Source organism: Rhinatrema bivittatum, chromosome 8 (genome assembly GCF_901001135.1).
Source record: "Rhinatrema bivittatum chromosome 8, aRhiBiv1.1, whole genome shotgun sequence".
NCBI lineage: Eukaryota > Metazoa > Chordata > Amphibia > Gymnophiona > Rhinatrematidae > Rhinatrema > Rhinatrema bivittatum.
In genome coordinates, this window is record NC_042622.1 from 245,630,113 (window position 1) to 245,650,546 (window position 20,434).

The 20,434-nt window shown below is 46.4% G+C and overlaps 1 protein-coding gene across 4 annotated transcripts; it reads left to right on the top strand.

Moving 5' to 3' along the window:
• Nucleotides 1-8,764: 8,764 nt before the first annotated feature.
• On the top strand, nucleotides 8,765-17,391 carry REX1BD (required for excision 1-B domain containing). 4 transcript variants are annotated; one of them, XM_029614436.1, is made up of 6 exons: nucleotides 8,765-9,430; nucleotides 11,261-11,343; nucleotides 12,892-12,982; nucleotides 14,399-14,608; nucleotides 14,983-15,075; nucleotides 15,959-17,391. In XM_029614436.1, exons 1-5 carry the CDS (start codon nucleotides 9,428-9,430, stop codon nucleotides 15,073-15,075), a joined length of 480 nt encoding a protein of 159 aa, XP_029470296.1. In that variant the 5' UTR covers nucleotides 8,765-9,427; the 3' UTR covers nucleotides 15,959-17,391. The 4 variants fall into 4 exon arrangements, with proteins under 4 accessions (XP_029470296.1, XP_029470295.1, XP_029470299.1 ...); XM_029614435.1 differs by having other exon boundaries at nucleotides 8,786-9,430; nucleotides 14,983-15,071; XM_029614438.1 differs by lacking the exon at nucleotides 12,892-12,982 and having other exon boundaries at nucleotides 8,810-9,430; nucleotides 14,404-14,608; nucleotides 14,983-15,071.
• Nucleotides 17,392-20,434: the final 3,043 nt, after the last annotated feature.

Genomic DNA, 20,434 nt, shown 5'->3' on the forward strand with positions numbered 1-20,434 from the left:
AAGCCTGCAACTGTCGTCCCAAGGATGCCAAGGTTTCACATATGTTACACTCATAGAGCTTATCCAATTCTCTGGGGATCCATACTCCTAAATATTTTAGTTTCCCAGGTGCCCATTTGAAGGGGAAGGAGCCAGGCCACGTCTGTGGAAGCCGTGAATGTAGGGCCAATGCTTCTGACTTGGAAAAATTAATGCGAAGGCCCGCTCTATCCCAAAACTGTCTAAAAATAGAGAGTATTATGGGCACACTCTGCCGTGGTCGTCCGACAAAGAGCAGAATGTCATCCGCAAACAAAGCAAGTTTAACGGGATGGCTACTCAAACTGATTCCCCAAAATCCTTTGTCCTGTCTTAACTTCTCAGCTAATGGCTCTATTGCCAGTACAAATAATAGGGGGGAAAGTGGGCACCCTTGCCGAACCCCACATTCCAGAGGGAAGGAGACCAATAAACCTCCGTTAAGAAGAATTTTGGCACTAGGATTGTTGTACAGAACTTGTAGACACGTAACAAAGTCCCCAGTTATCCCATATTGCTGGAACACCCAAAACATATAGTCCCAGGATAAGGAGTCAAAAGCCTTTTCGGCATCCAAACTTAGAATAAGAGCTTCCTCCTGGGGATAGTAATTTAGGGCAGCAATGAGCCATCTCACATTTTGCACCCCTTGGCGACGAGAAACAAAGCCAGTCTGATCTGAGTGCACCAAGGTGGGCAAGATAATGCTGAGCCGAGCTGCCAAAACTGCTGCAAGAATTTTGATGTCCACATTTATTAGAGAAATGGGCTGATAAGATCCTACCTCTTGTAAATCCCTTCCTTGTTTTGGCAATAAAATGATAGTGGAACAATTTTCATCCGGTGGGAGGTTCTTACTCTGAATGAGAGAGTTATAATATGTTAGACTAGTCAATAATGGGAACTTTAGGATTTTGTAAAACTCGTTACTTAGCCCATCAGGACCAGCTGCCTTGCCCTTTTTCAGTTTCTGTATGATAGCAAAAATTTCAGAGTCCACTATGGGGGCATTTAATGTATGGAGGGTGTCTCCAGGCAGGTTTGGCCAATTTAGATGTTGAAAAAAAGCTTCCGACTGCAATCGAGGGAAAGGTTTAGATGCATATAGCGACTTGTAATACTTTACAAAACTCGCTTCAATATTATGTGGATCAGTATGATAGGCACCATCACTACCCTTAACCCCTGCAATAAAAGACTTGGTTTTGCGAGGTCTGGTTAAGTTCGCGAGAAGCCTACCCAGAACATTCCCATGTTTAAATAATTGATATTTAAAATATCTTAAGGATTTTGACGCTCTCTGGTGCAGAGCATTGTTTAAGGCATTCCGTATCCGGTCAGCCTCTTGCTTGTTGGCTGGAGTTGAGTCGCAAGCAGATTTAACCTGCTCTCGCTTTAACTCTGTGGTAAGAAGCAGAATTTCTGCATTTCTCTGCTTGTTACGCATGGCAACATAAGCAATAATTTTCCCCCTCATTACTGCTTTTCCAGCGAGCCAAAGCGTGTGCGGGTCGATGCCGGGCGTATTATTGAATTGAATATACTCGTTCCATCCCTCTTTAAGATACTCCTGAAAGCGCACATCAGAGTCTAAATCTGGAGGCATTCTCCAAGAAAAAGCTGCAGGAAGGGACCTACCCAAATTTAACATAACAGAGACGGGGGCATGATCAGAAATTGAAATAGGCCCGACAGTGGCATCTGAGACGCGAGAAAAAAAACGCTCGGGCACCAAAATATAATCCAACCTTGAATAAGAGCTATGAGGATGAGAAGAAAATGTGAAATCCTGTTCCCTGGGTGTAGAGTCCTCCAAACATCTATTAAATTGAGTTAATTACAGAGAAAATTAACACCTTGATGCATGTCATTACTGCTTGCAGCTCTAGGGGGCTTACAATCAATTTGCTTATCCATGACCGAATTGAAGTCTCCTCCCAAAATGAGGGCGCAATCAGGTAATTTTGTTAAAATACCCACCAAATGGGAGAAATAAACATGGGAATAAACGTTTGGAGCACAGTCATTACAAAAAGCTATTCTTTGATGGCAGAGTGTCCCTACCACAATGACATAACAACCTTCCACAACCCGTAACACATCATCCAGCTGCAATGGTACCTGTTTGTGCAGAAGTATTGCTACTCCCCTCTGTCGCGAAGACTACAAGGATGAGTAGCAGCTCCCAACCCACTCCTGCTTCAATTTGTTATGTTCCAGCTCCGTCAATTGAGTCTCCTGTAAAAAAGACCACCTGTGATTTGGAACGCTGAAACATGGATAGCAATTTTTTCCTTTTGATTGGAGAATGTATGCCATCCACATTCAGAGATGTTATCTTAACCGATACCATGTCAGCTGTTTAAAGGGAACATAATAGCAGATAGCACAGAAGTGACAATGACAGTGGTGGGACCGAGCGCCCCCCCCCCCCCCCCCCAGCCTGGGCGCTCCGCCTCCCACGTCCAAAACAATAGAAAAACTTTCCAGACACACACATACACGGTCTGCATCCATACCCACACATACTCCATGCATACGGGTCTCATCCAACCCCATAACGTTTTGCTCCACAAGAGGCACAAAATACCCATCTGCCCCATAGGGCCATGCACTGTGCAAGTTACCCCCATGTATCTCTTAAGGGTAGTCCATACAGTTACCCCCAAGCCTTATGATAAGGGTAGTAATATTTACAATAAAAAAAAAAATCAATTGTCAAACCCATAAAAAATTACTTCTAGCACCATTTTTACTGGGTGAAGAGCCTTCTTAAAAATTCAGGCAATGCTGTTTGACTTGCTTTGCTTTTGGATTTGGCCGTAGAAGCAGTCCTGTGCTTTTTCCTTTTATGTCTGCATATTAGTACCCCAGACCGTAAAGGTCTGGGGTACTAATAAGATTGCTGTCTGAATCCAATTCCTCTGTTCCCACCGTCGTCAAAGCAGAGAATGATGTTGCAGTTGCGCCAAAAGTATCAAAGTTGAGGGCAGTAATCCCTGTGCTTCTGCTAAGGGTAGTAACTGTCGCACCAAACGGGTTACCCCATGCACCCTTTTCTTCATTTTTTGACCGTTTTTTTCTTTACCATTCTTCTGGAAGGGCATTCCAGGCATCCATCACCCTCTCCATGAAGAAATATTTCCTGACATTGGTTCCGAGTTGTCCTCCCTGGAGTTTCATTTCGTGACCTCTAGTTCTACTGATTTCTTTCCAGCGGAGAAGGTTTGTCATTGATTGTGCATCATTAAAACCTTTGAGGTATCTGAAGGTCTGTATCAATCTCCCCTGCACCTCCTCTCCTCCAGGGTAAACACATTCAGGTCCTTCGACCTCTCCTCATAAGTCATTTGATGGAGACCCCCCTCCCACCATTTTTGTTGCCCTTCTCTGGACCTCCTCCATCCTGTCTCTGTCCATTTTGAGATACAGGCTCTAGAACCAAACACGGCACTCCAGGTGAGGCCTCACCAAGGCCCTGTACAAGGGGATTATCACCTCCTTTTTCTTACTGGTTATTCCTCTCTCTAAGTAGCCCAGCATTCTTCTGGCTTTAGCTATCGCCTTGTCACATTGCTTTGCCGTCTTCAGATCGCTAGACACTATCATCCCAAGATCCCTCTCTGTACATCAGTCTTTCACTGTGCATCACATACATCTCTCTTGGATTTCCACTCTCTAGATGCATAACTGCAATTCTTGGCATTGAATCTCAGCTGCCATATCTTCGACCACTGTTCAAGCTTTCATAAATCACTTTTCATTCTCACTACTCCTTCCTAAAGAAAAGTTTGGAAATAATTTTGAATAGCTCTTTTGGGTGTTTATCAGCTAACTTAATCCTTTCAGAAAAGTAATTTCTGTTAACAGTTGATAATTCAGAAAGATATTGTTAGCCGTCTCTCATTAGATTTATGTTTGCACCAAATCCATTTGGAATGATGGTCTTTGCTTTTTGAAAGACAAGTCCTTCATTTTCTCTGCCCTCATTCTGTCCTTGTGGCTGAACTACAACACTGATATTAGCTTGAAGCTTACAGCTTTGTTTGTTCACTCTATTTCTATATTGCTTAGGCCTGAATGCATGACATTTTCTGCCCCTTACTTATTCTGGTCTGCAGAATGATACTAAAATTTGGATCTTGCCTATTGATATAAAGCAGTGTTTCCCAAGGCACATCTCCATTAACAAAAACTTGTGGCATAGCAGCTTCTATAAGACAGGTAGTGCAGACAGGCAGCAGACTCACAGCTATGGAAAAAATACTGAAGGCCCCACCAGTCCAAATTTTAAAACAAAGGGAGAGAGGAGGCAGAACCATAGTAACATAGTAATGACGGCAGAAAAAGACCAAAATGGTCCATCCAGTCTGCCCAGCAAGCTTCCCAAGGTAGTAGCTGCCGCTCCGTGCAGGTTACCCCCAAGCTTTTTCATTCATTCCCATTCACTAGCCTTTAGGGATCCACAGTGTTTATCCCATACCCCTTTGAAATCCTTCACTGTTTTAGTCTTCACCACTTCCTCCGGAAGGGCATTCCAGGCATCCACCACCCTCTCTGTGAAGAAATATTTCCTGACATTGGTTGTAAGTTTTCCTCCCTGGAGTTTCAAATCTTAACCCCTAGTTCTACTAAATTGTTTCCAATGGAAAAGGTTTGTTGACCATGGATCAATTAAACCTTTCAAGTATCTGAAGGTCTGTATCTTATCACCCCTGCTCCTCCTCTCCTCCAGGGTATACATATTCAGGTTGTTCAACCTCTCCTCAGAAGTCATTTGATGGAGGCCACCCACCATTTTGGTTGCCCTTCTGTGGACCGCCTCCATCCTGTCTTTGTCTCCTTTGAGATACGGTCTCCAGAACTGAACACAGTAGGGATGTGAATCGTGTCCTCGATCGTCTTAACGATCGATTTCGGCTGGGAGGGGGAGGGAATTGTATTGTTGCCGTTTGGGGGGGTAAAATATCGTGAAAAATCGAAAAATCGAAAAACCGGCACATTAAAACCCCCTAAAACCCACCCCCGACCCTTTAAATTAAATCCCCCACCCAAATAACTTAAATAACCTGCGGGTCCAGCGGCGGTCCGGAACGGCAGCGGTCCGGAACGGGCTCCTGCTCCTGAATCTTGTCGTCTTCAGCCGGCGCCATTTTCCAAAATGGCGCCGAAAAATGGCGGCGGCCATAGACGAAAAAGATTGGACGGCAGGAGGTCCTTCCGGACCCCCGCTGGACTTTTGGCAAGTCTCGTGGGGGTCAGGAGGCCCCCCACAAGCTGGCCAAAAGTTCCTGGAGGTCCAGCGGGGGTCAGGGAGCGATTTCCCGCCGCGAATCGTTTTCGTACGGAAAATGGCGCCGGCAGGAGATCGACTGCAGGAGGTCGTTCAGCGAGGCGCCGGAACCCTTGCTGAACGACCTCCTGCAGTCGATCTCCTGCCGGCGCCATTTTCCGTACGAAAACGATTCGCGGCGGGAAATCGCTCCCTGACCCCCGCTGGACCTCCAGGAACTTTTGGCCAGCTTGTGGGGGGCCTCCTGACCCCCACGAGACTTGCCAAAAGTCCAGCGGGGGTCCGGAAGGACCTCCTGCCGTCCAATCTTTTTCGTCTATGGCCGCCGCCATTTTTCGGCGCCATTTTGGAAAATGGCGCCGGCTGAAGACGACAAGATTCAGGAGCAGGAGCCCGTTCCGGACCGCTGCCGTTCCGGACCGCCGCTGGACCCGCAGGTTATTTAAGTTATTGGGGGGGAGGTTCGGGAGGGTGGGGGATTTAATTTAAAGGGTCGGGGGTGGGTTTTAGGGGGTTTTAGTGTGCCGGCTCACGATTCTAACGATTTATAACGATAAATCGTTAGAATCTGTATTGTATTGTGTTCCATAACGGTTTAAGACGATATTAAAATTATCGGACGATAATTTTAATCGTCCTAAAACGATTCACATCCCTAGAACACAGTACTCCAGGTGAGGCCTCACCAAGGACCTGTGCAAGGGGATTATCACATAAGAACATAAGAAATTGCCATGCTGGGTCAGACCAAGGGTCCATCAAGCCCAGCATCCTGCTTCCAACAGAGGCCAAACCAGGCCACAAGAACCTGGCAATTACCCGAACACTAAGAAGATCACTTCGTTTTTCTTACTAGATATTCCTCTATGCAGCCTAGCATTCTTCTGTCTTTGGTTATCGCCATGTCACATTGCTTCGTCGACTTCAGGTTGTTAGACACTATCGCCCCAAGGTCTCTACTGCTCAGTGCACAACAGCCCTTCACCCCCCCAAGACATAAATCCCTTTTGGATTATCACACCCCATATGCATGACTCTGCACTTCTTGGCATTGAATCCCAGCTGCCATATCTTCGACAACTCTTCCAGCTTCCTTAAACCCTGTCTCATTCTCTCTACTCCTTCTGGCATGTCCACTCTGTTGTAGATTGTAATATCATCTGCAAATAGACAAACTACCTTCTATCCCTTCTGCAATGTCGCTCACAAAGATGTTGAACAGAACCGGTCCCAACACTGATCCCTGTGGCACTCCACTTAACACCATTCTTTCTTCAGAACAGGTTCCATTTACCATCACCTGTTGTCTTCTATCCGTCAACCAGTCTGTAATCCATGCCATCACCTTGGAGCTCACTCCCAAGCTTCTCATTTTGTTGATGAGTCTTCTATGTGAGACCGTATCAAAAGCTCTACTACAATCCAAGTAAACTACATCGAGCACTCTTCCCTGATCCAGTTCTCTAGACACCCAATCAAAGAAATCAATTAGCTTCGTCTGATAGGGCCCTGGTGAATCCATGCTGCCTCTGATCGAACAACCCACCAGATTGAAGATAGTTCACTATCCTTTTTCTTCAGCAGAGTCTCCATTAATTTTCCCACCACTGAAGTGATGCTAACTGGCCTCTAGTTTCCAGCTTCTTCTCATCGCAATGTGTCAGTTTCTCTCTATAAAATTGCAGTAGAAGCGAGTAGTTGGTGTGATATGGGCAGCTAGCGCAGCTCGTTGCCTTGTCTACCAAATGTGGCTGCTGCTCCCAGCCCTAACAGGCCTATGCAATATCATGCGTTGAGCCTAGCGCACAGGTTAACAAACGCTTGGACACGCATCCATAACCTCTTGTGCAATAAGGGGATTAGTGCATCCAAAATGTGTGTCCAAACTGTAGCCAATAGTGCTCATTACATATAAATTCATTTTGATGAGGCTATTAGCTATTATCCACTTATGTAAAAAATAAATGTGCACCTGACGCGCACATTTTTATTCTCTAAAATTAATGCCTGCCCCGGAGCAAGCGTTAAGGCTTGAGGGGTACCTAAAGTTAACAGTAAAGCAAAAAGTACTGCTTTTCTGTAGTTCCTCCAGCTTAATATCATGGCAATATTAAATCAGAGGAACTGAATAAAGGAGTAAGATTAAAAAAAAATGTTTTTTTTAAAGTCTTGCCAGCGGTCAGGTTAGGAAAACGAATGTTCAATTTACGAGCGTCCATTTTCCTAATCCACACATAGCCACTTCTCCTGGGTGCCTGATGCCAGGGAGGCGCTAGGGATGCACAATTTCCTCTAGCACCACCTTTTTAACGCAGCATCGCACGCCTGGCAGAGATGGATGGGCGCACTTTAGGAAAGCGGGCCCCCAGTTTGGAAGCACAGTTTTAGCACATCCATATTGCATCGGCCTGTAGTGAGTCACATCTAGTGCTCAATGCATACTCTCCCTGCCTTACTTAGCCTGGGCTGGAAGGTTTCTATGGAGGAAGCTCAGGAAAGGAAAAATGAAAAGGTGTTGTGTGTATGTTGCACAAAGCAGGAGCTGGTTATCCATAGCCTGAATGCTGCCCGTTACCTCCCACATTCCAGGGCTCATGTTGTAAATAGGAAGCAGAAGCATGCACAATTACATGTCATCAGAAAGAAGTTCCTACTTTTTTTTTTTTCAAACTTTAACATCAGCCTACAACATATCAGCCAAGTGATACAAAATATCTGAATAGGTGTACAGTAAATACAATTAATCAGTATTGACCACAGCATATTTCCAGAAACAATCCCAGTTAGCATATGATTATGCCAATGTTCGAAACAAGTTGGATTTCCACATAATTGCAATAGTAAACCGTGCAGCTAATAATATTTGCCATACCAGGACTCTATATTTTACTGGAACCCCTGAGTCTGTCCATCTTCCCGGAAGCCCAAGAGCATGTGAAAGATGAAAAGAGTGTACAATAATGTTAGAGATCTCCTTCATATCGGCTTTCCAAAACTGGTTAACCCCTGGGCATTCCCACCATTTCTGGTGTTAATGTGAGGTGCTTACCTGAGCATCAGGCAGCAGTGAAATTTCCGAGGCCCACCTGATCAAGTCTGAAACTATACCGGTTGAGAAACACTAATATAAAGGCTAATGAAGCAGAGGCAGAGATGAGGGTACATCAAGATTATCTTTGTTAATACCTTATAGGTAATTTGCATGAAAAGAAAAAGTCTCAGATTCATCAGGGAGTACTGAAGGGCTTCTCCCATTTCTGTGTCTGCAAAAAAATGCTGAGACCATCTGTTCCCCGGGGTGGTTGAGTCCATGAAGATGTGAGGAAGGCCGAAGAAAACTTCGGTATTGTTCCTTTAGGAAAAGATATTATTGTCCCCATAAGGTGGGGGGGGGGGTTTGGTGGGGTTTTTTTTATGGCTGAAAGCCCTAAATGGGTCCATCCGATTTTCGGTTCTCTGCAGTCTGTATTTTGCTGTATGCTCTGCTGGTACTTGGGAAAAAATTTTTAGCGTGCTCCTCAGATGCATGTAATTTCTATTAAAGAAGACAGTAAATGACCTACAAAAATCAATACAAAGGTGGAATAAGGAAAACTCATTTTCAGTGTGCACCAAAGGACAATAGTTGAAATACAGGGAAGCATGCTAGCAACGACTTAAGCTGAAAAACATTAGTTGTAAGAAGAGTGCCATTAAGACGTAAAATCAGGTAATACTGTAGTCTCACGCTCCAGCTTCTGAACAAGTTGCTCCAGCCCTGGTTTTAGGAACAACCAATCTATGCAAGCAATAAGAGAAGGTTTAGGGAGATTTGGCTTATCTGGTATCAAGGGAGGAGGGGGTAAATCCCATACTGGTCCTGTCATTAACAGGAGCCAATCCCTAACGGTTCCAAAAGTTCCGCATTTACCATTTTAACGTGGTCTCTACTCTGTTGGCTTTTTGGCTGGAGGCAGCAATGCCTCTGCCGGGGCTGTAGGTGGCGCCCTCGGCAGACTCTGGCACGGGGAGCGCAGGCGCTCTGTGGCCACTGCAAAGTGAAAGGAAGCCGAGAAAGAGACCTGGGGAGTTGGGATTTGGCCTGTCCCATGTAGATAGAATCATCTGCTACTTGCAATGGTGAGCACCTTCCCTTCCCTGTTACAGTTAAGCAGGTTTGTGCCCCGTGGCTTGGAAGCTCCAGCCGTCACTTAAAGGTAGAAAAACACCACGTGGTCCACTTAGTCTAAGTCCAAGCTTACTTTGCTGTCACAGGTCTTAAATGGATCTGTGCTTTTCATCTTACTTCAGCCACGAAGGCCCCTTTTTTTTATATATGTGTCCCACATATGCTTCTATTTTGCCATTGTTGTTTTTTTGTTTTTTGCTTCTTGCTTCAATCGCTTCAGTGTAGAGTCGGGTGTGCTTTAAGCAGGTTTCAGGTACCAAGGTGGCAGAGTTAGAACTCGGAGCCGGGCAAGCTCTTGGCGCACACTCAGGAAGGGGGTAGTGTACAGACTTCTCTCTTGAGGTGATGTCCCCTACATGCTACGTGCCCTAGAGACTTAAAGGCCTGACTGATCCTGTCTTATCTTGTTGTGCTAGTGTAAAGAAGCAAGCAGGGAATAGGGGGGAACGACCAGCAGCAGGAAGTGCGTGTATGATGCATTAAAAACAGGAGCACCTCAACTCCTAGAAAGAGAGATTGAATATTTTATAACAATTGGAAGAAAAAACTGTAACTGTTGGAACTGGATAAATTCTGGTTATTTGTCAAATATAATGTTTACAACTTGTTTATTATATTATTCTGTATTGGACTTAATAAAATTATTTTTTTCAATTAAAAAAAACAACCCAACAACCCTGGAACGGTTGAAATCAACAAAACTTTAATTTATAAAGCCTTCAGTTCACCAGCATATTATGGAGAGGGTCTATTTTTCTATCAGAAAAACTGCACCTGAAGCGTAACTGAACTGTTCTTATAAATATTGAATTATATCTCAGGAAAGGAGAAATTTAGGCTTCTTTTTCTATTACAGAACATTATGAACTGTGCATTAATTGAATATTAAAACAAGATTACTTATATATAACTTTTTTGTGCTTGTTCCAAATAATATTTTATTTGCTGTGTTGTATACATATGGGGGCAGTTCCCCAAAACAGTTCCATATAGCTGGCTATTTGCACCTGAATTTGATTTATCTTGTTGGATTTATATCAATGTATGTTGGATCTTTAATTTAAAAAATAAATGTATTTAAAAAAAACCAGGCAGCTCTGAAAAGTGATTGCAAGCACAAGTGCCAGCCCTGAGGGGCAGCTCTTGGCAGGGAGATCTTGGCTCAGAGGCAAGAAAGGGGAATTTTGTCGGGAGAGAGGGGGAACGTTAATATTAAGGAGGAGGATGACTGGGTAATTCTGACTTGAGTCAGATGTGCTAATACATTCAGGGTTTTAGCGGCAGGGAGATGTGGCTTTAATTTTCTACTTTGGCCACAGAGACTCTCCTTCTTGACCCATCAGCTTATGAAGAAGGAAACGAGAGAGAGATGTGTTATCCACCAATCCTCCCTCGAACTGTGTTGGAGTGAGGGATCTTTCACAAGGGAGAGCATAGTCCCTGTTTTACAATTATTTTGGCCAGATAGCAGTGCATCTCTAGTGGCTGGAGAGGGCCAGAGCCAGAACAGGGAGGTCATAGGGAGCTGTAGCAGAAGAATGAGCTCCGTCAAATTTAAAGCAAAAAAAGAAACACCACTCATCAAATACCGTGGAGGTGCTAAGAGCTATAAGTTAAAGCCTCCCCTTCCCTCCAAATGGAACCAATTCATAAGCAGGACTACAATTCCAAGAATGCTCGGAGTCAGGAGTTTAAAAAAGCACCCCCAAAACAAAGGCCAGGAGTTGCTTAAACTGTGATAACTTGAGAGGTCTTCTGACTTTGTCTTGTTTTCCTTGCAGTCCGAGAGCGATTTCAAGGCCCTGGTACAGCGCTTGTACACCCTGCAGGCTGAAAGAGTGGAGGCCTACAGGCTCTTCCAAGAGTAAGCCACTCCTGTTACTCTTAACATTCATTCCGCTCTTTGAATCGGAGCCCTGGGTCTGAGGGGAAAGTCCTTAGCCGCCAGCCTCGAGGGGAGAAATGGGAGATGATCCCCCCCCCCCACCCCCATACTGTCCCTGATCCACATGAGGTTGAAAAGCACTTCAGGAAAGGTGGGGGAGGTGATTTGGTCTGGAGATAGGATAACACTCTGTAAACTGCAGGGCTCAGCTTCAGACTTGGGTCAGGGTCACCCATCAAATAGACGGTTCTTGAACAAGGCCCATTAAGCTCATCAAGCCTGCTGTCATTCCTGGTGCAGTGGCACGTACCCCAGTTAATATCTGGTTTTCCCCTCACTTCTTCCCAACTAGGGCTCCTCTGCGCTTACCCTCGTGCCTTCGTGAATTCCTTTACTGTTTTATTGTCTCCACCAGAGTCTGGCAGGTAGCCATGTCGAAAGTGAGCCGGACCTGCTGAGGGTGAGGTCAGGGGCCTGGCTTCTTCACTTCTAAGGGAGCTAATATATTAAACAGTAAAATGATGCTTATCTGTTAACTGGTTATCCGTTTAATATTTAAGTCCTTATGTCCCATAGTGCTAGTGCAGTGCCTTGCCTTCTCTGTAAAGTGACTTTTTTTTTGCCTCCCCTTGAAGTTGCCCAGCGCTGTGGGGCCTCTGGGGAAGTAACCTGACCTCGCCAACCGTTTCAGCCAGCTAGTGCAGAACGCATTTCCCCTCCGTGCCTCTCAGTGCAGTGTCCTAATGGAGCAAAGGCCGCTTTCCCCGGCAGTGACATCACAGCTTCTCCTTCATGTTGGTGGTCCTACCTGTCATTGGAGTCACGGTCACGTCCTCTTTCGGTAGAATCAGGGGGTGCTGGAGGGTGGAGGTGGGGGTGCTTCTCTTGGTGCAGTTTATGGTTCTTCACAAGGAAGGCCTAGCTTTATTTTCAGTGCTGGATAAAGTGCATACGACTGCTGTACACCACGCCATGGATCGTTAGTGCACATCATGGGGGCGCAAACAGTTTGGGGGTCTCCCTGTCGCAAAGAGCTTATGGTGCCTTTGAAATGATTCATTTAGGAGTTTAGTACCAACTTGGGGTAAAGAATTGGCAGACATATGATTTGAGTACAAAGGAAAAAATGCTTCTTTAATTTTGTTGTATTTCTTTTATTGCTTCATTCTTTCTCTAATTGGTTTTTTTTTCTGTGTTGTTGAATTGTTTGTTTGTTTTTTTTGAGATAATGTTTAAACCGGCATGGCAGTAGCTCCGCTGATGGGCTCCAGATGACCGCAGCATATAGTAAATCAAAACAACAATTCTGTGTTTTATTTAGAGAGAGAGAGGAAAAAAAGGAGAGAGAGAGAGATTTCCATCCTTGGAACGCAGTTAACTTTACAAACAAATAAAATTAAATCAACTAATAAAAGAACTTTATTAAAGTTAAAGTATGGTCCTTGGCAGCGATCCTGGGTCATAAGCTGTTTATAGGGAAACTCGATGGCGGGGAAAAGTAACTGACCCTTTTTATGCATTTCAAAGGCTGGCTGGACATGAAAGGTGCAGTGCTGCTTACGGAGGCCAGGAGAAAGGAATTTTCTTTGCATGCCGAGCACTAGGGTCTCTTGCCAAGGTTTGTTCTCTGCCTTTCCTAGTACACGCATCAACTGTGTTCAGATCTGATCAGTAAACAGGCCAGTCGGCCAAGGACTGGAGGTGACGATGGATCTCCTTATCTTGTGGCAAATATGGGGGGGTGTCCTTGGTGGCCCTGGAAGCGTTCATATTTAATGGGTTGTTAGCCTAACAAATTTCAGTGTTAGCCTTCTTTCCTCCTGCTTCATTTGGCTTCCCAGTTCAGTCGCAGCCAACCCCTGCTGGAGTCTCCGGCACCGTGAGCCTTCATTTGCGGCTATCTGGGGATTCCCCTTCCGATCCCCTCTGGCCTTTATTTTTATTCCTCCTCCCTGCCCCCGGCTCTCTCGAACCTGACCTGAATGTGCTTGAGCCAGCCTCCAGGGGTTGCTGTTCAATGATAACTGGGACACCCTCCCCGTATCTGTGGACTCAGCATCCCGAGTCTTGGGTGGCGCAAGGAGCGATGGAACCTGGGCGTTCGGCCTTCAGGTCAGCCTGCCTGTTCACTTTTAACCGGTTTCATGTTTTGCTGGGCTTAACATACTGCTCCCTCACTACTAGAAACCAAATAATTTAAGCAACATAAGTAATGACACAAGGTTATTCGAAACTATAAAGACGTTTAGTTTCATAGTCAATTTTTGCCTCAAAACAAGGTATTAATTCTCAAATCCTAGTGCCTTTCCCCCTGACCAGGACCTCAGGAGTGCAGACTTTCAGGATGTGTTGCCACCTCGGGGTGGAGGTGAAAATCAGAGTGAAATTATTAACATCGTCCATTGCATGTCACCACTTTAGGGCATGGGAGAGAGAGAGTGAGACTCGGCAACGTTCTGGGAGAGACGTTAAGCACGTGGAGGTTAAGCAAAGTGCTTAATGGTTTGTTAGCGAGGAGGTGGTGATAAAAGGCATTGCAGGTTTCGCAGCTTTTTACGCTAGTAGGCTTTACTGCCGGCACCTTTGAGGGTCTGGATCACATTTAAAAGCATGAATTTAGCCATCCAGATGAGCATTGCAGCTTCTCTTTCTCCACCCTGTATGCCCTTAGTGTCAGGCTGCTCTAATAGCAGGATCTATGCTTGTCAGGGATGCCTATTCGATGAGGCCACCTGAAATCCCTTGATGCTTTCTTCCTTTTGTACAGGCTCCCCCAGCTGGCCTGCCGAAATTCAGGAATCCTCTCTGTCCCACTTGCACAGGATCTGCAGCCCTTATTAAGTTGAGCAGCACCTGGAATTAGGCGAGAGTTGGTGTCACGGGACTGGGTTTTGAAGCCGGTTTACTAGCAAACCACTTTCATGATTTTTTTTTTTAACTAGCATCCAGGTAGGGTGGCCTCATGTTTGGATAGTTGTCACTTTTTTTCTAAATTTTCTTCCTCTTCTTCCTGACCCTTCCCAATGTTTTGAAGTCTAGGGGCCACCAGGCGTACTTGAGCACAGGCCCGCACTACGACTTCATCCAGTATCGGCAGCTGGTCCATGAAATCACTCTCGCCTTCAGCGGCATCTCCAAGGAAGTCATCCAGATGAAGGACCGCTTCCATGAGGTGTACGGCCGACCAGACCTCTCCGAGCACATCGAGAAAGTCCAGGAGAAGGAGAAGGAGAAACTGGAGTTGGTAAGAAAGAGGGGGAGGGGATACGATTCACTCTGGCTTTCGCCGATGGTGCATGGCGCCCTTCAGCTAGCAGATAAGAGGGTCCTGTCGGGCGGCAAACAACATGGTTCTGAGCTGGTGACCCCTGGCACACCCTCAGGCTCGGATTCAGTAAGGCCTTTCTCCCATTCTGTGTCTATGGGGAAAAATGCTTAGTAAATCAGGCCCTAAGTTTGTGCCTGAAGCAGTGGAGGGTGAAATGCCCAAGTCGCAAGGAGCATTGATGGAAAAAGCGGGATTTTGGGTGACTGGGGGTGATGATGAGGGTGTGGGGAGTGGTTAGCCAGAGCTCATTCAGAAGGGGAACATGGTTGTTTTTTTTTTAACCTTTGCAGACTGCCAAGCTGCAGATCGCCAAACAGAACATGCTGGACCATCCGGGCGTGGGGGCACACCAGCAGGAGGTGCAGGAATTGAAGCACAAGTAGGTGGGCGGCGTGCAGTGAGCTATGGGGAAACGCTGGGCCTGGTGTGCCTTGCTTGACCTGAAAGAAAGGCAGGGCTCTGTTAATCCAGTGGTGCCCGCAACGTGGGCTGCTTTTAGTGTATATACACAAAGTTTCCTCTTCCATTAGGGGAGAGGGAGGAGAGGGATTCCCTGAGGCGTGGGAAGGATGAGAAAGCTTTAAATAGCCTGCTGCTCCTTAGTATCGCCCTCCTTTTTTCGGATGTACGTTACCTCTCGCCCGCTCCTCTCCTGACAGCATACTCAACAACAACAGTGTGCTCATCCAGCCTGGCACAAGTGACGTGGTAAGAGCAAAACCTGATCCGGCCACTGGGTTTCATTGGCAGCTGGCAACGCAGCCGCTAACTTTCACAAACTACTGCAGCACAAATCCCATGGCCCTCAGTGCTAGATGGGAAAAGCTTTCTTTTGCTCGTTGGGTAATAGAAAACTCTTGGTGGTAGATTTAGTGGGAGATAAATAAACTGGAGACATTTTGCATGAAACCCCGTGGTCTTGCTTCACCAGGCTTTGTATTGCACGCGTACACGCCTGCTGCACGCGCCAGGGAGAGAGTCCCTAGTGTCACTGGCTCCTCTGGTGTAAGACTTCCCGTGGGGCGAGAGATGGAGTGAAAATTGTAGCGCCCTTACCCATCTCCCAAAAATCCCCAAATACACACAGGGCGCCGTAAGGTGGCATCTCACCCAACCTCCACCGACCTGGTGCCTCGGTGCTCCGCCAGCTCTCTGCCTCGGCTCGCCGCCTCTGCCTGGGTGTTTCATAAACACTACCTAAAGTTACACATTCACGATAATGCGGCCCATGTGCATTTTATTTATAGTTTCCATCCGTTCTCGCAGGATAATTAAAACCATGGAGGCAATCAGCGAAATTCTGCAAGACTTCAAGTACGATTCGGAAGAAACGGAGTGATGTTGATCCCCGGGGGGGGAATCGCAGGAGGCAGAGAAAGTGCTGGAATGAAGTGTTTACCTTTCCCGGGGCTCTGACGGAAGGTTCCTCCCCCACTCCCAGCATCTTAACCCTTGGGCCCTGTTTTTTTTTCTCCATCCCTGTAGAGGGTGGGGGCCTCGTAGTTCCTTACCCAAAGTCTATGAATAAGGGAAAGCAGCTGGGTCTCTCCCCTCCCTGCCGTGCTTTGGGACCAGATGTACAAAAGGGTTTTTTTCTCCATTTTGTGGGTCTGGTGAGGGGAGCTGGCCGGAGGTGGATGCCCGAAGAGTTCCTTACTTTTGCTTCGCCTTTGGGCTGAATGTTGACGGCTCCGGGTACACGGCTGGAGATGGGAATGAATGACAGGACACCCTTCTGGATCCCTCGCTGTCTGAAGTGATCTTCTGGTGGCAATGCTGGCCGCATTATTTCACTATCCTTAGGAAACCAAATCCCGCTGCTTAACGCCTCTTTGTGTGAGACACATCCACGCAAATGCTCCCCGTTATCGGCCATCCACATTAATTTAAGCGACAGTTACCTCAGCCGGCCCTGTTATGACATTATTGCCCACGTTTTGCTTCACAGATAGATTTCCCAAGCTGAAAGCGATCAAAGAGCTGAATTGTCGAGAGGCCTAACAGAAAACTGCAGGGATGTTGCCAAAAAATTAAAATCCCGGTTTCCAGATGGCATAATCCATGGGAAAACCGCAAAGGTTAAATGAACTAAAATAAGTGACCTTCACCCAGCGCAGGAACGATTTGGGTGCATGGGATTGCTGCCTGATGCAAGGCTGAGTGCTGCAGGAGGACTTGGGATGCCCATCGGTGTGGAAGAACTTGCCAGTGTGACCTCCGGAGCTGTGGCGGGGCTCCTGACCCCCTGGCCAGATTTCCGCATGCTGTGTAGGGCTAACAGGAGCCAGGGCTTGGTCCCACAGCTCCATTCATTCACAGCGTCCTTTCCTGTCGCCTCAGTTGTCACAGTTGTAAGGGTAACTGGACTTTGTGCTGTGTAAGTGGCTGCATGTATGTTTCTGATGTATTTATTACTGAGATTCTGTTTAAGTTTTTAAATGAATGCCAGTGAAATTGTATTGTAAATGTCAGGAAATAAATGTAAGCTGCGTAGTTGATTGAATGTGAGCAAGACCCCTGGTTTCCTGAAGCAGCTCATCGGAGTAGCGTGTTTGTTTTTTTTGAGGCTGTTCTCCACCTATTTGCATAAATTTGCATATTTTCCTATTGTGTAATCTGCAAAGAAAAAAAAAACTGACTGAGATCTTTACCCTTTTAACCTTCCTCATTTTCAAAACTAAAAATGTTATTTTCCAGCATTTGTGGTGTCAGTTTTGTTTTCTTTCCCAATTCATTTTCTTTTTCTTCTTTTTTTGTTTTTTCTCTCATTTCCCTTTTTTTGTCCTGTTTTCTCCACTGTCCTTTGTTTTCTCTTACTGCCCCCTTTCTCCACCTTGCCCAGAGCACCTTAGTCCTCATCTCACCACCTTCCACTCCCATGTCTGCCATAAGGGCCCTGGGACACTGCCCCACTAGCTGAAGCCCCGGTCTAAACAGTTAGATCTTAGCACCCTTAGAGCCATGAATTTTAGTGAATGCTCCCTTCCCCCGCCAGGGGAAAGATGAGGCCAGGCTGGCAGGTTTGATCCAGATTGATCTTTTTTTCTTTCTGTAACCACTCTCTCTCCCATATTGCGGGATCCTAATACCTTTGCAGCGCTCCAGCATTCAGCCATCCAAGTCATTTCTCAGGCTGCTGGCCTGAAAGACTTTTGTGAATAAAAGGTTACCGTAACTTTCTGGTGACGCTGCGTTTCCATCTTCCACCCCTGCCCAGGACACCGAGCTGTCATCACACTGCGCACGATCACATTTACACTTCCTGGCATGTGGTGTGCAGCTGGGGCTCTGTGGCAGGGCACTTGGTCAGTGTGTCAGGAGGAGCTGGTTTGTGGCTGACCCTGGGGCATTTACAGTTCTAACATGCCTTTTATTCCAAAGATCATCAGAGATCCTGCTTTATTCTCCAGCTCTTCTAGTTGGGGAGTTTTACCTAGTTTTGCTGACTCTGGAGGTCATCTAGATTGAAATGCCAGCCCCAACTGTTTAATGCTAACAGCCAGTGTTATGCACCCTCAAACGGAGAAAACACATGGCTTAACACACTGTAAGGAAACCTTTGTTAAACTCTTTGACAGTTCTCCAAGCCCCTGTGGAAGATTCTTCTAGCCCACGTGGGGTTAGAGGGCACCAGGCACGTGACACCCATGAGCAGACCCCAAACTCACAGAGAAAATAATTGTGAATCCCTTTTTTTAGGATGCATCTGGTTATAATCTAGCTCCATACACCCTCATGCAGCATAAATAGCGTTGATAATTGTTCATTGATCGCTTTCCATGCGCTATTCCAGCACCACCCCTACACCATTCATCAAGTTAGCAAGGGAGACGGTGGAAGAATTTAAGAACAGATTAGGTTATTTATTCTTTTGGATAATAGAAGGACTAGGGGGCACTCCATGAAGTTAGCATGGGGCACATTTAAAACTAATCGGAGAAAATTCTTTTTCACTCAACGCACAATTAAGCTCTGGAATTTGTTGCCAGGGGATGTGGTTAGTGCAGTTAGTGTAGCTGGGTTCAAAAAAGGTTTGGATAGGTTCTTCAAGGAGAGGTCCATTGACTGCTATTGATTGGGTTGATTTGAGGAACAGCCACTGCTATTATTGGCATGAGAAGCATGGGATCTACTTAGTGTTTGGGTACTTGTAGCCTGGATTGGCCACTGTTGGAAACAGGATGCTGGACCCTTGATTTGACCCAGTGTTATGTTTAAGCGGTGTTTGGGTGGATTCTTGGGTACTGTGGCAGATGAGCACGCCCATGGGGAGGGGCCCCTTGGGGAGCCACAGTACAGGGCTAGACTCAGGATGCACAAACACAGAATTAGATCTTTTATTGTACAGCTTGAAGTATACCACCAGAGGTGGCAGTAGTGAGGTGATCCAGAGGTAGCAGTCTCGGGACCCTCAGCAGAGGGGACCCTTCTCACCCCGTTGGTATAGGGGAATTCCAGTGTAGGTTTCCCAGCAAGGCAGTGCTGTAGATGAGACAGACTGAGAGTTAGATTACTCACTAGATGGTAGCTGTAGGTATGTGATTCCACCAGGCTGAAGTAGATGGTACTGGCACCGAGGCAGGGAGAGCAGGTCCTCTAGGAGCGAGTACCTGATCCCTGTAAGGCACCTGAAATAAAGCAGAGGGCCCCCGAGGAGCGGGTACCCAGGTTAGTCAATACCCCGAAGGGCAGAGAGAGAGCTTCCAGCGGCAGCACGGAAGCGGCAGAGTAGCTTAGACACATCCAAGTCCAAATCCAGTCCTTGCTAACTCAATTAGCTAGCACGTAAGGGCAGGCTAAATACCCGGATGGCGTGACGTCACTTGAGGGGGACGCCCCTGAGGTTTGCGCCATAGTTGGAATAAAGATGAGGGTAGTGCGCACCCTAGTAGGTCCTTGGGAGGAGCATGGCGGGAAGCAGCACCATAGCCGTTCCGGGGACACCGGAGAGGGCAGCTTGCAGACGAGGTGATAGCCATTTTCCCAAGGTAAGTGGGAGGAGCCGTGAACAAGGTGAGGCAAACGGACCGACGGACGCAACACGCAATATGGTAACGTCTTGTGTTTTTAGGTAACATCATTCTGGTATAGTTTAGATATTAAAGGAGGCAGGGAGTAGACTGGATCCTTTCCAGTCCTATTTTCCTATAGGTCAATCGCTGCAGAAGCTTCCCTTCTAGCCTTCCACCCTTCAGCAATTATCCCAAGATGGGGGAGGGGTAGAGTGACGAGAGATAAAACAAAATATGTTGTGTAATAACAATATAAAAAATAAAACAAAACAATATATCATGGGCCACAGAGATTATCTAGCGTCCCTTCTCTCAAGCATTGAGCCACTCCCAGGAACACATCCCCAGAAGAATCCAGGAAGAACAGAAACCAACTTGCCATAGGGGGAAGGCAAGTTCAGGTAGGTACCTGACGATGTATCAATTGCCATTGCCGATACCATTTCCATGGCTCTTCAAATCGTACTAAGCGGTCATATTTAATTGCAGTTAGCCTTTCCATATAGTAAACCCAGTGCAGGTGTCTCAAAACACTATTAAACGGGGGGACGTGAGCACTCCGCCAATCCCTAGCCAGGACCCCCCCTCATTGCCAATATAACTGCTTTCACAAAAATACATTGAAATTTAGTCAAAGTGGCCACAGGAAAGTTCAAGAGCACAATCTGGGGAGACAGGGTCACGGAGGCGGCCAGCACCTCACACAACCATCTCTCTAGCTGTCTCCACA